The following is an 18,175-nucleotide window of genomic DNA, read 5'->3' on the forward strand; positions in this document are numbered from 1 at the left end:
TTCTTTTTGTTTACCTAGCTAATGATTTATCTACTTAATTTATCTTCTCAAAAAACCAACTTTTTGTTTTATTTATCTTTTGTATTGATTTTTGGGTCTCTATTTCATTTAGATCTGTCCTGATCTTGATTATTTCTTTCCATCTACTACTTTTGGGTTTGGATTGTTGTCATTTTTCTAGTTCTTTGAGGCATACTGGTAGGTCATTTATTTGAAAACTTTCCATTCTTTTAGATGTAAGCATTTATTGCAATAAACTTCCCTCTTAGTACTGCTTTTGCAGTATCCCATAGGTTTGGGTATGATGTATCTTTATTTTTATTAGTTTCAAGAAATTTTTTGATTTCCTGCTTAATTTCTTCTTGGACCCATAGGTTATTCAGGAGCCTGTTGTTCAGTTTCTATGCACTTGATTAGTTTCCAGAATTTCCCCTGTTATTGATTTCAAGTTTTAATCCATAGTAGTCTGAAAAGATACTTGGGATGATTTCATTTTTAAAAAATTTGCTAAGACTTAGTTTTTGACCTAGTATGTGGTCTCTCCTGGAGAATGTTCCATGTGCTGATGAGAAGAATGTATATTGTTTAGTTGTTGGATGAAATGTTCTGTGGATGTCTGCCAAGTCTAATTGGTCTAAGGTATATTTTAAATCCTGTGTTTCTTTGTTGATTTGTTGCCTGAAAGATCTGTCTAATTGTGAGAAGTGGCTGTTCAGGTCACCCACTATTATTATATTTGGGTCTGTCTCTTTCTTTAGGTCTAAGAGTGCTTGCTTTACATATCTTGGTGCTCCACTGTTGGGTGCATACATATTTAAGATTGTTATGTCCTCTAACTGGATAGATCTATTTATCATCATATAATGGCCTTCTTGATCTCTTTTTATCATTTTTGGTTTGGAGTCTATTTAATCCAATATAAGAATAGCTATCCATGCTTGTTTTTGGTTTCCATTTGCATGATACACCTTTTGACAACTCTTCATTTTTAGTCTGTGTTTGTCTTTATAGGTGAGGTGGGGCTCTTGAAGACAGCCTATAGTTGAGTCTAGCTTTTTAATCAAATCAGTCAATCTGTGTCTTCTGAATGAGGAGTTTAATCCATTTATATTTAGGGTTGTTATTGATAATTATTGTTTTACTCATATCATTATATTGCTTTTTGTTCAGATGTTTTAAACATCATTTGTCCCTTTCTTCCCCTTATTATTTTTTATCTTCAATGTTAGTTGGATTTTTGTGGTGACCTGATTTAGCTTCTTTCTTTTTCGCATTTGCATTTTGGTTTTAATGGTAGGTTTTGCTCCTTCTTGTGAATCTGTGATATTGATTATCATTTATCAGATTCTGGATACAGGACTCCTTTGAGAAGTTCTGGCATGACTGGTCGTGTGGTAGTGAACTCCCATAATTTTTGTTTGTCAGGGAAATGCTCTATTTCTCCCTCATTTCTGAAGGATAACCATGCTATATATAGGATTCTTGGCTGGAAATTTTTTTCTTTTAGTTTTTTGAATATATCATCCCATTTTCTTCTGGCCTGTAAAGTTTCAGTTGAGAAGTCTGCTGTTAGTCTGATGGAGGCTTTCTTATAGGTGACTTGGTGCTTTTCTCTTGCTGCTTTTAGAATTCTCTCCTTTTCTTTGAGTTTTGCTAGTTTGACTATCATATGTTTTGAAGAGGATCTTTTTGGGTTGAATCTGTTTGGGGATCTTTAGGCTTCCTGGATCTGAAGGTCTGTATCCCTCCCTATACTTGGGAAGTTTTCTGTTACTACGTCCTTGAATAAGTTTTCAATGTCTTTTCCTTTTCCTCCCCTCCTGGAATACCCATGATTTGGATATTTGTGCACTTGAAGTTGTATTCTAGCTCTCTTAAATTTTCTTATTTTTCAAAATTCCTTTTTTCTTTTTCTTGTTTGCCTGGGTTATTTCAAAATGACCATCTTTGAGTTCTAAAATTCTTCTGCTTGCTCTAGCCTGCTGCTCAAGCTTTCTGTTCAGTTTTATATTTCATTGAGACAATCTTTCATTTTCAGGAGTTCTGTTACATTCTTTTTTAAGTTATTAATCTCTTTGTAAATTTTCTCCTTCATATTGAGGATATTTTTTCTTGTTTCATTGTGTACTCTAGTTGATTTTTTTCTTATTTCTTGGAGAGTGCTCAGAATTCCTTTTCAGACTTCTCCAGGATTTCTTGCTCTATGGGGCTTGGTACTTTAGAATTACCATATTCCTTTGGTGTCATATCTTCTTGTTTATTTGTAGTTCTAGTATTTTTTCACTGACGTTTGGTCGTCTGGTAGAACACTTAATTATTCTATTACTCTGGAGTGGGTAATGAGGGGGAAGTCTTCCTTCTCTGTTTGTGGGTTCTTCTGGTGACTCTTCTTTTATCAATGCAGTCGAGTGTGCAGTGGGCTGCCTTGGCTCCTTTTTGGTCAGTGAACAGGTCCTGCACATGCTCACCTGGACTGCCTGTGTGGTGGTTCAGTGGGACCTGTGAGCCCCTCCAGTGTTTGCTCTCTTTCTATTTTAATAATAGGTAATGAATACTGAGTGTTCACTGGATAACTACACCCTTTAATATGAACTTTAAGATTAGTAACTTATTTAATCCATTTAAAAATCATACGAAATTGGGGCTTTAATAGCATTTCCATTTTACAAATGGAGAAATCAAAATACAAGGAGATTAAGAAATTTTCCCATCATTAGTTAGTATCTGTCAGAGGTGAGATTTGAATCCAGAAGTAGTCTAACTTGTAGCTAACATGTTATGTTACCCTGGAGTGAATAGAAGAAATGGAGAACTCAAAGGTATCTGGCAATCCAGAACATAGGGATCTCTTTGGGGAAGATGTGCTGAAGAATTGATCAGGTATTTAGAAATTTAAACTTAAACTCCATCAAATTTAAACTTAAACACTTATAATTCTAGATATTAGGTTTTTAAAAATCTCTCTCTTTTGTTTTCTGATGCAGGGACTTTGTGATCTTAAAAAGCTGAGAATGCTAGACATAGCTGGCAATATTATTCAGATATTTCCACCAAGAGTAAGTAGAATCAACTTCTACTATAATTGAAAAATAATTTTGTTTATGCTATTGGGAATAGAAAAATATGGGCAGCCAGTAAAACCTATAATGGGAACCTTGAATTATAAAAATGACTCAAAGATTTGCTTTGTTCTAGAATTTTAAAACTGTTTTCTCCCATTTCTTTCTATGTGTCTGTGCCTGCTGAACTTGTTTGAATTAAGTGAACTCCAATTGCTATCCTAAATATTTTAATATGTCAGTTATGATAAAATTTTTTGGTTATTAAACATTGCTTTTGGTTACCTCAGAGTTTTTGGAAATATTACTTTCCAGAGCATAAATTTTTATCCATTGTAATCAATCCAAAGGTGGTACTTTTATTAGTTGTTTTTAAGCCATACACAATGAAAAATGCATTTTTTTTTTCATTTGGAAATGAATTTTGACCTTGTTTTATGTCAAATTCATGGAGAAATAGTTCATCTTGGCAACTTCTAACTTTTGGTAAAGAATTGGGAGTTTTTCATATTGCATTTTTATATTCAAGTGAACGTGTTTGAACATTCAAGGTAATAATTAGAAGCCTATCAGTCCAGAAGGTACTCAATAAATAGTTCTTGATCCATTAATTATTTTTCTGATAGATCCACTTTAAATCGAGATTTTAGTCCTTTTATACGCTGGAGCAATATTTTGTAATGAGGGTGTTTCAAATATGAAAAAATGAATGTAAAGCTATGTTTTAGAAAAAAATACTGGTTTTTTTTATTGTGGTAAAATATATATAACATAAAATTTACCATTTTAACAATTTTTAAGTATGAAGTCTGTGACACTAAGTACTTTCACATTGTTGTGCAACCCACCACCATGAATCTTCAGATCTTTTTCATCTTCCCCAACTGAAACTCTATCCATTAAACTCTAACTCCCCATTTTATTCATAGCACCTATTTTAGAAGTGTCTATAAATATCCTGAAATAAGATATTTTTACCCTACACTGAAACAATTATTCTGCTTTCTGTCTCTATGAATTTGGTGACTACTCTAGGTACTTCATGTAAGAGGAATCATACAATATTTGTCCTTTCATGACTGACTTATTTCACTTTGCATAATGTCTTTAAAGTTCATCCATGTTGGAGCATATGTCAGAATTTCCCTCCTTTTTAGGACTGAGTAATATTCACTTGTATGTATCTATCACATTTTTCTATCCATTTATCTGTGGATGGATGCTTGAGTTTTTTCCATCTTTTGGCTATTGTGAATAATGCTGCTATGAACATGCGTATACATCATATTTGTTCTAGTCTCTATTTTCAATTACTTTGGTTATATACCTAGAAGTGGAATTGCTGAGTTATATGATAGTTCTATGTTTCATTTTTTAAGGAATCACCACACTATTTCTAAAAATATACAGTTTTGAATGTTTAGTAAAAATTGGATGTTGTTAATATTGCTCTGGTAAATGCCACTTGATTTTGTTTATCCCATGAGTCTTAATTCAATTTTCTATGCCCTGTCATGCCTCCCTGACTTCCAAAGTAGCCATACGGTGCCACTTCTTCAATGTTAACATTGTAGCTTGGACACGTAATGGAGTAATTCTTTAAAAGTCTGTTGTGCTATTAGACTGTAAGCTTTCAAAGAAAAGGAATACTGTTTCTCACCCTCTATACCTGATGTGTCTTGAATTTCAACTTGATTAATACTTGTTACATGAATAAATCTAAATAGTGTTCTTAAACTGCATTCAGTATTTACCTTAGCAGTGCTGTTAATTCACTGATTCTTCTACAAAGTGATTCTGGACTTATAAATTTGATAAAGCGTTACTACTTAGGTCCCAATAATTTAGAGTTGATTTTGACAGGATCTGGGTCAGTTTCACATTTGTAACACCTATTTCAAAAATTTCTGTAAGTACTTAAAATAAGCTTATCTGTGAGCTCATCTGAGCTATGGTCCACCTGGTTCAAAATCAAAGTTTTCCACAGTTGATAGATGGGGCAACTGATGGGACAAATGACAAATATAGAGGATAAATGACTGACTCTAGGTCATACTCTGATTATTAGTGAAAGGGAGTAAGTTTCAAAGTAATGGTAGTGACCTTTATGACCTAAAGCTTGTTGTGCTATTTGGAAAATGCAATTATTTCACTGTAGTATATCTTTTATTTACATAACTGTTGAATATTTGAAACTAAATTTTTATCAGGACTTTTGTAGTATGTACATTAAATGGAAATCCACAATAAGAAAATGGGACTATTATAAATATTTGTTAATATGTGTTGAATCAAAAGAGTTTCTGGATTATTTGATTAAGAAAAATGTCTGTATCACATAGTGAATTTGTTGTTTTAGAAATGTATTGATTCTTTTATTACCATGAAGTCAGATTTAGAACATTGAGACTTTGGTTTTTCTTTTTAAAAAAATTAATTAATTTTAATTGGCACATTATAATTGTACATACTTATGGAATACAATCTGTTGTTTTGATACATATATATGTTAGGGTAGTTAATGTATCAATCACCTTATGCATTTATCATTTCTTTGTGGCAAGAACATTCAAAAGTCTCTCCTCTTAACTGTTAACTATTTTTTAAAACTTTATTTTATTTATTTATATTGAAACAATTGTTTGTACATATGGGTGGGATACAGTGTTGAGTATCAATACCTGTGTGCAATATGTGCTGCTCAAATCTGGATAATTTGTATATTCTACATTTACACAGTGTAATCATTTTTTTGTGGCCTTTTAGCAAGTTCTCACTAACTCCCCTCCCCATCCCTCTTTCCCATTTCTGGTGGCCTCAGTTCTGTTCTCTCCTTTTGAAAGTTCAATGAATTATTGTGACTGTTGTATCTTTCTTTCTTCCTTTTTAAATTTATTTGTTTATTTTTTCACCTCCCACTTAGACATGAGGACATGAGAACATGCAGCATTTCTCTTTCTGTGCCTGGCTTATTTCACTCAACATAATTTTCTCTAAATTCATCTGTGTTGCTGTGAATGACAGAATTTCATATTTTTTTGTTGCAGAGTAGTCTTCCATTGAGTGTATATACCACATTTCACTTATCCAGTCATTTGTTGATGGACATTTAGGTTGGTTCCAACTCTTGGCTATTGTCAATAGAGCTGCGATGAACATGGGAGTGCAGGTATCCCTTTGACATCATGATTTCCCATTCCTTTGGGTATATACCCAGCAGTGGAATTGCTGGATCATGTGGCAGTTCTATCTGAAGTTATTTAAGGAATCTCCATGCCATTTTCCATAATGGCTGCACCAATTTGTAGTCCCACCAACAACATAGAAGTGTTCTCCTTTCTCCACATCCTCACCAGCATTTGTTCTCCATCTTTTTGACGACAGCCAGTCAAACTGGGGTGAGATGGTATCTTAATATGGTTTTGATTTGCATTTCCCTGATGCTGAGTGATGTGGACCATTTTCCATGTGTCTGTTGGCCGTTTGTATATCCTTTTCTGAGAAATGCCTATTCATTTCCTTTGTCCATTTTTTAATCAGGTTATTTGTTTTTCCACTGTTAAGTTGTCTGAATTCCCTGTATATTCTGGACAGTTATCCTTTCTTGCATGCATAGTTTGCAATTATTTTCTCTCGCTCTGTAGGTTGTCTTTTCACTCTGTTAATTGTTTGTTTTGCTGTGCAAAGTTTTTTAGTTTGTTACAATTTCATTTGTTTATTTATTTTTGTTGTTGTTGCCTGTGCTTTTGGGGTCTTATTCAAAAATCTTCACCCAGTCCTACTTCCTGGAGTGTTTCCACTATGTTTTCTTTTAGGTGTTTTATAGTGTCAGGTCTTAATATACATTTTGAGCAGATTTTGGTATATGGCAAGAGCTATGGGTCTAGTTTCATTCTTCTACACATGGATGTCCAGTTTTCCCAGTACCATTTATTGAAGAGGCTTTTCCCCCAGTGTATGTTCTTGGTGCCTTTGTCAAAGATCAGTTGGCTGTAAGTATATGGGTTGATTTCTGGGTTTTCTATTCTGTTCCATTCATGCAAGTGTCTGTTTTTATGACAGGACCATGCTGCTTTGGTTACTATAGCTTTGTAAGATAGTTTGAAGTCAGGTAGCAAAATGCCTCTGGTTTTATTTATTTTTTTTGCTCAGGATTGCTTTGGCTATTTGGGAACTTCTGTTGTTCCATATGAATGTTAGGATTGCTTTTTTCTACTTCTGTGAAGAATGTCATCGACATTTTGATGGGGATTGCATTGAATCAGTAGATAGCTTTGGAAATTAACATTTTCACAATGTTAATTCTTCCAATCCAAAAGCATAGAATGTCTTTCCACTTTTTGTGTCCTCATAATTTATTTTGTGGTTATTTGTAGTTCTCATTGTAGAGATCTTTCACCTCCTTGATTAAATTGATTTCGTATTTTACTTTTTTGGTGACTATTACAAAAGGGCTTGCTATCTTGATTTCCTTTTTCTGCTAGTTCATTATTGGAGTATAAAAATGGTATTGATTTTTGTGTGTTGATTTTGTATCCTGCAACTTTACTGAATGCGTTTATCAGCTGTAAGAGTTTTTTGGTAGAGTCTTTAGGTTTTTCTACATACAGGATCATGTCCTCAGCAAACAGAGACATGTCTTTTCCAATCCTGATGTCCTTTATTTCTTTCTTTTGCCTGATTGCTCTGGCTAGTACTTCCAATACTATGTTGTGTAGGAGTGGTGAGAGTGGTCATCCTTGTCTTCTTCTTCTTTTTGACTTAAGGAAAATGCTTTCAGCTTTTCCCCATTCAGGATGATATCAGCAGTGGGTTTGTCATATATGGCTTTTATTGTATTGAGATACTTTCCTTCTCTACCTAATCTGCTGAGAGTCTTTATTATGAAGAGATGTTGAATTTTGTTAAGTGCCTTTTCTGTGTCTATTAGGATGATCATATATTTTTTTCTTTGATTTTATTGATGTAGGGTATCACATTTACTGATTTGCATATGTTGAACCATCCTTGCATCCCTGGGATGACTCCCACTTGACTATGAAGTATAATTTTTTGATGTGTTGCTGTATTCTGCTTGGTAATATTTTGTTGAAGAGTTTTGCATCTATGGTCATCAAAGATATCACCCTATGGTTTTATTAATTAATTTGTTTGTTTGTTTGTTTGCTTATTTATTTATTTATTTTTGTTCTTGTATCCTTGTCTGACTTTGGTATCAGGGTGTTGCTGGACTCATAGAGTCAGTTTTGGAGAACGGCCTCTGTTTTAAGTTTTTGGAATAGTTTGAAGAGAATTGGTATTAATTCCTCTTTAAAGGTTTGGTGGAATTCAGCAGTAAAGCCATCTGGTCCTGGTCTTTTCTTTGTTGGGAGACTGCTGATTACTGCTTTAATAATGTTGCTTGTTATTGTTCTGTTCAGGTTTTCTTTTCTTCTTGGTTCAATCTTGGTAGGTTGTTTGAGTCCAAAACTTTATTCATTTCCTCCAGGTTTTCAAATTTGTTGGCATATAGTATTTTATAATAATCTCTAATGATTTTTGTATTTCTGTAGAATTGGTTGTAATGTATCCTTTTTCATTTCTGAATTTTGTTCTCTGGGTCTTCTCTTTTCTTTTTTTAGTTGGCTTACTTAATGGATTATCTATTTCATTTATCTTCTCAAAAAATCAACCTTTTGTTCCCCTGATCTTTTGTATTGTTTTGGGGGTCTCTATATCATTTAGTTCTCCCCTGATCTTAATTATTTCTTTACATCTACTAATTTTGGGATAGGAGTGGTCTTGTTTTTGTCATTCTTTGAGGTGTAGCATTAGGTTGTTTATTTGAATTCTTCTTTTCTTTTGATGTAAGCATTCATTGAAATAAAGTTTCCACTTAGTGCAGCTTTTGCAGTATCCCACAGGTTTTGATAAGATGTGTCTTTATTTTCATTAGTTTAAGGAACTTTTTTGATTTCCTGTTTAATTCATTGTTGGACCCTTAGCTTGTTCAGGAGCATGTTGTTTAAATTCCATGTATTTGTGTACTTACCTTAGTTTTGCTTCTTATTAATTGCTAGTATTAAACCATTGTGGTCTGAAAATATACTTAAGATAATTTCAGTTTTTTAAAACTTGTTGAGACTTGATTTGTGACCTAAAATTTGGTCTATACTGGAGAATGTCCCATGGCTGATGAGAAAAATGTATATTCTTGAGATGTAGGATGGAAGTTCTATAAATATCGGCCAAGTCCAATTAGTCTAAAGTGTTGTTTAAATCCTGTGTTTCTCTGTTTATTTGTTGCCTAGATGATCTGTACAGTGCTGAGAGAGAGGTGTTCAGTTCCCCAACAATTATTGTATTGGGTTCAATATCTTTAAGTCTAATATTGCTTACTTTATATATCTGGTGCTGAGATGTTGGGTGAATATGTATTTATGATTGTTATGTCTTCTTGCTGGATAGATACCTTTTCTCTTTCATTATATAGTGGCCTTCTTTGTATCTTTTTATGGTTTTTGGTTTAAAGTCTATTTTATCTGATATAAGAATAATCACTCCTGCTCATTTTTGTTTTCCATTTGTATGGTATATCTTTCTCCATCCCTTCACTATTAGTCTCTGAGTGTCTTTACAGGTCAGGTGAGTTTTTTGTAGACAGCAAATAGTTGGGTTTAGCTTTTTAATCCAATTAGTCAGGCTGTGTCTTTTGAGTGTGGAATTTAATCCATTTACATTTAGGTTGGTTATGAAAGGTATTATCTTATTCATGTCATTTTATCAATTTTTGTTTGGGTGTTTTAAATATCTTTTGTTCCTTTCTCCCCCTTTTAATGTTTGTCTTCATTGTTTGTTGGTTGTTCGAGGTGGTAAAATATGGTTTCTTTCTCTTTCTTGTTTGCATTTTTCTTCTACCAGTGGGTTGTTCTTTCTTGTGTATTCATGGTAGTGATTATCATTTTCTTGGATTCCAGATGCAGGACTCCTTTGAGGATTTCTTGCAGGGCTGGTCATGTGGTGGTGAACTCTTGCAGTTTTTGTTTGTCTTGACAGTACACAATTTCTCTTTCATTTCTGGAGGATAGCCTTGCTGGGTATAATAAGGTATAATATTTTTGGTTGGCAGTTTTTTCTTTTAGTATTTTGAATACATCCTCCCATTCTCTTTTGGCTTGTAGAGTTTCTGCTGAGAAGTTTGCTACTAGTTTGATGGGGATTCCCTTATAGGTGACTTGACATTTTTCTCTCATTGTTTTTAGGATTCTTTGTCTTTGAGTTTTGCCAGTTTGACTATAATGTTTCTCAGAGAGGAACTTTGTGAATTGAATCTGTCTGAGGATCTTTGAGCCTCCTGGATCTGAAAGTCTGTGTGTCTCCAAACAATATACCCCGAAAGTTTTCTGCTATTATTTCATTGGTTATGTTTTCAGTGCTTTTTCCTCTACCTTCCCCTCTGAAACACCAATGATTCAGATGTTTTAGTGCTTATATTTTCTGCTAGCTCTCTTAGATTTCTTCATATTTAAAATTTCCTTTATCTCTTTTTGTCTGCTTGGGTTATTTCAAAAACACTGTCTTTAGGATCAGAAGAGTCCTTCTGCTTGCTCTAGCTTGCTGCTTAAGCTCCTGGTTGTGTTTTTTATTTTGTTGAATGAATCCTTTAGTTTCAGGAGTTCTGCTACATTCTCTTTTATGTTCATAATCTCTTTGTAAATTTCCTCCTTCATATCCTGGATAGTTTTTCCCATTTTGTTGTGTAATCTAATTGAGTCTTCCTGCATCTCATTGTGTTTCCTTAAGGTTGTTGCTTGGAATTCCTTTTCAGTCATTTCAAGGGTTTCTTGTTCTCTGTGGTCTGGTAGTTGAGAATTATTGTATTCCTTTGGTGGTGCATATTTTCTTGTTTTTTCATATGTCTAATATCTCTAATTGATGTCTTGTCTTTTTGTAGAGCAGTTACTTCTATTATTGTAGAGCGGGCTTTGGAAAGAGAGACTTCCTCCTGTTGATTTGTTTTATATTGACCATTGCGTAGGGTGTTTTAGTATTGGTTCTAGGTAGATGTTGAAGTGTAGTGTCTTTGTAGGCACTTCAGCAGTATTCAATGTTGTAGTTACGTGTATATGCCTCCATGGCCTAGGCACTGGGGAACTTACTGATGTCTTGCTGAGGTTAGTGTCACTGTGTTGGGTCATTGAGGATGTTGTTGAGCTCTTGTGTTCTTGGGAGAAGTGTCAGGGTGCCCTGTCACTCTTTGGCTGGGGTGGGTGAGCTTGGCCAGGCTTGTTGGCACCCTGTCTAGCATCCTGTGACCCTGATGTGTGGAATGGGGTACAATGGAGCGCCACAGTTTAAATAGGTGACTATGGGTGGGGTTTCTCTTTCCTCTTTCCTACAGGCAGAGGCTCCTCCTGGGTCCTTGTTTCTACCAGTTGGGGGATGAGTTGGTCGTGGTTGGGCAGTTTCTTCCTTATTCTATTTTGCTGTCTGCAGATTCTGTACTCTCTGGGGGTTCCACATGTGTCTCTCCCTGTATCAAGGCAATTATGTGGGCTGCACATGTACCTCCCACATCCAGGTGTGCTATTGCAGGGGACAGCATAATCCCTTGTGGGTTGGGCCACGGGGTCACAAGTCTACTCTTGCTTACCTCTTTCCCTGGGCTCTGTTGGTGATTTTCCTTGTGTCAATGCAGTCAAATCATCAGTGGGCCATCTGTGCAGTGGCAGTGGCTGCTGCTGAGGCAGTGGCAGCAAGTCACCTTGTAGTGGTGGTGGCTGTGGCAGACCATGCAACTGCGGTGTCTGCAGTAGTGGTGGGCTGCCTGTGAGAAAGTGCCCCATGTTCCTACTTTATGTTGGCAGGGCTGACCTTGGCTCCTGAAGGTCCCTGCACCCTTAACATTTTACCAAAGTGACCTTACTGTGCAATAGAATATCAGAACTTATTCCTCTCATCTAATAGTAATTTTGTATAGTGGCCAGCCTCTCCCCATTTCTGCCACCCTCACCTCCCATTGCCACCTTCAATCTCTGGTAACCACTGTTTTACTATCTGTCTCTATAATACCTATAGTATATGTTTTTTAGATTCCATGTGAGTTAGCTCATATGGTATTTGAGACCTCAGTTATTTTTCTTATCTCTTTTTTCTTAAGCATTTTTTTAAATTTAAAAAATTGTACAAATTATGCATTCTTCTTAAAAGTTCAACAATATGAAAAGTACAGAATAAGAATGAAAGTCTCCATTCCAGGACCTCTCCATGTGTGTGTATTCAGAAGAGTCTGTTAAAAAATGTTTTCACACTATACTATGTATGGATTGATTTTATTATATTTAATTTCCCAATATGATTTTTCTTTTTAAAAAAGTACCATCCAAGTATTCAAAAAGTGTCATCAATAGTAGAAAGATTGGTAGAGAGAAAGAAGAACTCTAGGGCTGAGGATCTGATGTATGATTGCACAATTTGAGTACATTCTCAGATAAAATTATTTGATATCCAATTTCTGTCTAAGATATGTCAAATTAATCATTTTGATAGTTTGCAAAGTGTCCTGTGCTTCTTGGATAAATAGGTATTTTTAAGGTTTATTTTAAAACAATTGTTTTCTTTCTACCTACTTAGCTCTTTTGTCTTTATACATCCTTTTATAAGTAACATTTTTCTGGTTATAGAAATAACTAATTCATTGTAGAATATGTAGAAAATAAATAAGTATAGAAAGAGCAAAATGTAAGTTGCCTTTATGTTTACCTCCCAGAAATAACACTCTTTATTATTTTCTTCAAGCAACTCATTTTTATATGTGTGCTTAAAAAAAATAAAATTAAAAGTACACTGCATAAGGAAGTATGTATCTTGCTTTTTCACTTAACATTATATATGAGCACCCTCTTTAAGTGAATATTCTTCAAATATGTGATTTTTAATACTGTTGTTCTTCTATTTTTTCTTTATCATATGTTCACTCTTTCTTACATTTTTATTTATTGCTGGAATTGGACTCAGATTTTAAATGAACAAGTTTTTGAGGAAAAAGAGGATCTGAAATAAACTGTCCTTTATTACAGAGATACGTGTCCTCAAACACACAATCTGATGAAGGAAATGAGGTTAGAAGAGGAGAGGAGAGGAGATGAAATGGCTAGATTGATTGCATGGTAAATGTAATTATGTGGGCCAGACATACCAATGCTAAGAAATGTAATGTTTAAAGAAAAAAAAAATGTCCTTTATTTGCATCTCTCTTTGGAAGAGTAACACTTCTGAAAAATGGCCTGTGGTGGACAGTGAGTAATCTATGGAAACACTGCCATGTTCAGTTAGTGCAGGAAACAGTGATGGTTGATGTACCAGTTTTCTAGGGCTTCTATAACAAAGTACCAGTAACCAGGACTTAAAGTAACATGTCTCTGTTTTCTCTTCTTAGAAGGACACCAATTCTTGGATTGTGACCCACCCTAATTCAGTATAAGTTCATTTTCACTAATTATATCTGCAAAGATTCTGTTTCCAAATAAGGTCACATTCTGAAGTTCCAGGTGGATATGAATTTGGGGGGAGACACTATTCAACCCATTATACTGTGGTAGTACATTGAGCTTTAGTATTCTATTTAGCATCTGTCTGTGTAATAAACATAACTCTCCTGTGTGAGGCTTATATAACACTTCAATTCAACAAACATTTATTGAGTACCTTCTCTGTGGCCAAGTTCTCTCCTAAGTGTTGGGCTTGGAGATTTGAAGAATTTCTGCCTTCAGGGAAGTGTGGGGAGACAAGTGACAAACATGGATGTTGTTCTGTAGGAATTTGGTATTAAGAAATCTCTAGAAATTGAAGTGGGCCTTGGAGAGATCATAAGAAAAAGATAAATACAGAAATTTAAAATTAGAAAAATTGAAGAAACTGGCATCAATTAGCTTGGAAAAAAATACAAAGGACGAAAGCGACCAGTTGCCTTCATAACTTTTGACAATGAGGAAAGAAAAAACACATTGTTATTTGCTGCTGAAAGGCTATGGATAGGATATTATAGTAGGATTTCTCGGAGGAAAGAGTTACTAATTTTTTTTTCTCTAGATTCTAAAAGAAAGGGTAGAAAACTCAGTTTTTGAAGTAGTTATGATTTAGTTTCTTCAAGAGGAAGAAAAGCAAATTACTGAGTTTTTTTAGTTCCTTTGAAACTTTAAAAAAAAAAAATCTTTTAAACACAGGTCTTTCTCTGGCCCTTCTTTCCCTCAGGAGCCCAGTTATTTTTCAAACTGCAATCATTTGAAGAAAAAGTTGACCTGACAAAAGTGAGAAAAAGTTTTAATGATGATCACCAGGGGGCATCATAAGATTTGTCTTTGATATAAAGTTTATAACAAACTATCATAAGTGAAACATTGCAGACCTAACAGAACACTTCACATTTCAGTTATACTCTTGGTCAGAATCCTGCATTGGCAATCTATCTATACACTCAAACTGTTACTACCACTTTTCAGATTGAGAAATGGCATTAAATGTTATCTTTCTGGATCAATGCTTTGCAATCATGTATGAATTTGCAAGTTTGCAAAGCAATTTTGCATGTTGCCACATATATTTGATGCTGAGTAATCCTTTGAAGAATACAGATTTGGTATCATTATTCCAGTTTGGAGCTGAGGATATTGAGGCTTCAGAGAAGTAATTTGCCTGAAGCAGTTGCCCTCATACTTGAGTGTATAGCAGAATTCCCTGGATGGCTTGTTAAATCCCAGAAGGCTGGGCCGCAGCCCCAGAGATTCTGAGTCAGTAGGTTGGGGAACCCAGGAATTGCATTTCTATCGAGTGTTCAGGTAATGCTGACGCTGCAAGTCTGGGGACCACACTCGGAGAACCACTGGGCTGAATTATAGAGCAGGGGTAGAGTTTGAATTTGCACTTAAAATTTCTGGCTGCAAGCTCAGGACTCCTCCCATGTCAGCACACTGCCTTGGAGGAATGTATTCTTTGTCTCAGAAGTGACAGGCAGGGGTAGTCCCTGTTGTGCTACATAAATAAATAAGACATATCTTTTATCTCATTGGGAGTTTGAATTCTGAGAATTTCACTGTGGCCTTAACTAAAATGATACTCAGGGAACATTCTTTGTACAATAGAATTCTTGTATACAATGAAAAATACTTCACAGAGAAACTAGGATTTTGGTATGTGAACATAGGGAATACATACACAGTTGGAGGCTGAGTTTTATTTGTTGCTTATTTGAGTTAGTTTTACTCCTCTTTAGCCACACTATGGATGTACTTTGTGCATAGGTACCATTGACAAAACTTCTTAAACATTTATTCATCAGCCAATTTAAAAATTAAAGAGATTTTCAGCATGTGACTTTACACTAAATCTTATTTTGGAGACATTTTGGGAAGACCAAATCTCTACCATGTTACTCTTAATTGTTTCTGAGTTTTGTCTTTATGTAAAGTTCCCCATTTAAATAGGAGGCTTGCAGTTTAGAATTGAAAAGGTTTACCTAAACCGTTTTCAGCGGCACAGATAAATGTGACAGCTTACAAGAAAGTGCTTTGCTGAGAGTAGAGGTTCAAGAAATGTGCTTTTAAAAGATGGAAAATCATAGCCAATGCTACATTTTCCACAGTTGCTGCTTTCTTTCAGTTTCAAAATTCATGATAATAACATTCATTTGAATCTGTAGCTTCCATAAACAGATTCTGTGTCAAAGTTAAGAATCTTAAGTATTTCTGTATCTCTAATGTTTGTAGGCACATGGTGTTTTTATAAGAAAAAAAAAATACAAGAAAGAAATGTAATGGTGGTGTCATGAGAAAAATTATGCTTGAACTGTCTATTGGGGATAATAGTTATAGCACCTTTTCCATTTCATCAGTGCCTCTTTTTTTCCTTTAAGAATTCTTTAGAGTTATAAATTAGAGAATAGTGAGAGCACTTTCCCTTTTTACAGTATGAGAAACAGAGGAGGAAAAAAATGTAAGCAACTTTCCCAGAAACACAAATCATTTGAATAGCAAAGAGAAGATTTGAATCCACTGTTCTCAAACAAAGATTAAATTTGCCTAGCTTGACAATTTATCAGAAAGGGGGAAGGCGGTTAGTGAGAAATTGATAAAGGGCCACAAAAAATGAATATATTGTATAATGATAAATATAGTAGTTATTCCAATCTAAGCATCACATAGTGCACACAGTTATTGCGATTCAATGCTGTGCCCCACAGGTATATACCATCAATTATGTTTCAATTAAAAAAAAAAAAAGAAAAAGAAAGAAAAAAACCCAATGAGACCTTGGACATATAACTCAATTACTCTATGTCATCTTTTTTTCTCTATAAGTTGGGGGTATTAACAACACTTGTATCATAACATTATTGGGAAAGTGTCTGACACAACAGTTGGTGGTCAGCAAAGACTGAATAAGTGATGAAATGAGGCAATGTACTTGTATATAAATCCTTTACTTGTGGTTGGCACATGAGAGGTACTTTTTTAATTTTTGTTTTAAGGTTTGGTCTGAGCTGCCTTCCACTCAATTCATCCCAAATTCAGGGATTTCTTTGCAGGCTTTCAAAGCCATGAGATCCCCTGAATAATTCTAACTTGGGGTGATTAGGATAATCCAAGGGCATACAAGGTTAGCACGGTCTGGTCTCAGTAGCACACTCTTCTTCCTATCCCCATGTGCTCTTTGCCCAAATAGCTGTTCCACATTATTTTCCTCTGTAGACCCATATACACTCTTCCGGCCTACTTTGGTTAGGCAATAAAATAGAACCAAAAAGCTATGTCCCTGAAGGGGGTCCCCTTGCCCTGGATCTTTGCCTGTGATTCTCTGTGTATTTCTGTCTTATACTTTCCTCCATTCTTTTGGCTCCCTTGATTTCTGGTTGCCAGACCAGATTTCTCTGAAAATAAGACTGGTTGTTACCAAACTCCCCTTTCCTTAGGCCCTTTACTCAGCTGTCAGCTACTACTTATCCTAAAGTTCCTTCTTTTCCTGGATATTTTTGGTTTAAAATGAGTTCTCTATTCATAGCCAGTGCTGATTGATTTTGACCCACGTCAGCCTAAGCATATCTTGCTGTGGTGTCCTTGACTCCAGGCACTTGTCTAACATCTAGCATGGTACAGACCCTGTACAGATACATGTGTAATTCATAAAGCCCAAATTTTTCACGAATGCTTTTTTGTGCCTAATACAAAGTCGAGTGAAGAAAGTCATTTATTTTTAAATGACTCTCATCATTTCCAAATGAGCTCACCTGCCTTCAATAGAATGATTTCCATACATGAGCGGTCACACACAAATATGTGTACATACACACATGTATTCCTAGGGAGACCGTTTTGTTTTGGATTAAGAGAAATATTTCTGTGAAACTGAACACTGGAGAATAGCTGTTTCAGATTTCAACGTGTGCATGATTAAAAATGTCCTTAAGTGTTTTAGAAAGCCCAGTATAATTGTGAGAAAGAAACTCCTTGGGAAAGGGAAATTGTTATGTTTGCCTTGTATCAAAACTATCAAAACTTTTGAAACTCTTTTATAAGATAGTTAGAAAATAGTCTAAAAGTTTAAAAATGATACACAGAGAAATGTCCATAAGGCTGTGGTCAAGGACATCCCCAAATATCCCCACAAACTAGTGACATGGTTTGAAGTATCCACTTTGCTCAAGTAGCCGTGAGAAATTCCAGTTGTCTACCTCGTCCCCTTTGCTGTTCTGCCTCTTTTGAACAGGGACATTAGAGACCCACTTTGTTCCTGTTCCCATATCGACAGTTTACTTTGTCTCTGTTGAATATTAAGTAAAACTATACCCTATCCCTGAATTTCATTAAACTCCTCTCTAAAATTTTACCTTGATTTGAAAACAGTATGTTTTTTTGGGGTTGCCAATGCTGCCTTCAGTGGCTCAGTTTATTAGGAGACATACATTTAAAACAACATTCAGTGACCTTTAAGAAAATGGGACAAAAGCCAATGCTTTTTTAATGGGAACCCCTTGGGGGTTCTGTGGTTTTATATAAGTGATGTAAGCTTAGCTAATATAGAATTAGTGAGTTCCAAAACTTGACTAAATGCTTTCCCTGTCACTACTTTTATGAGAATGAGAT

At 35.0% G+C, this 18,175-nt stretch overlaps 1 protein-coding gene across 2 annotated transcripts in view; it reads left to right on the forward strand.

Moving 5' to 3' along the window:
- Positions 1-18,175, forward strand: part of LRRC69 (leucine rich repeat containing 69) — a 100,025-nt gene that overhangs the window by 30,534 nt on the left and 51,316 nt on the right. The window contains exon 5 of one of the 2 annotated variants that reach the window (XM_063079079.1): positions 2,985-3,056. The exons of the other annotated variant lie outside the window; for it this stretch is intronic. Coding sequence (XP_062935149.1) covers positions 2,985-3,056 — 72 coding nt within the window. The remainder of the gene's footprint in view (positions 1-2,984; positions 3,057-18,175) is intronic. 2 annotated transcript variants of the gene reach the window in all.

Source organism: Cynocephalus volans, chromosome 15, assembly GCF_027409185.1.
Source record: "Cynocephalus volans isolate mCynVol1 chromosome 15, mCynVol1.pri, whole genome shotgun sequence".
Taxonomy (NCBI): Eukaryota; Metazoa; Chordata; class Mammalia; order Dermoptera; family Cynocephalidae; genus Cynocephalus; species Cynocephalus volans.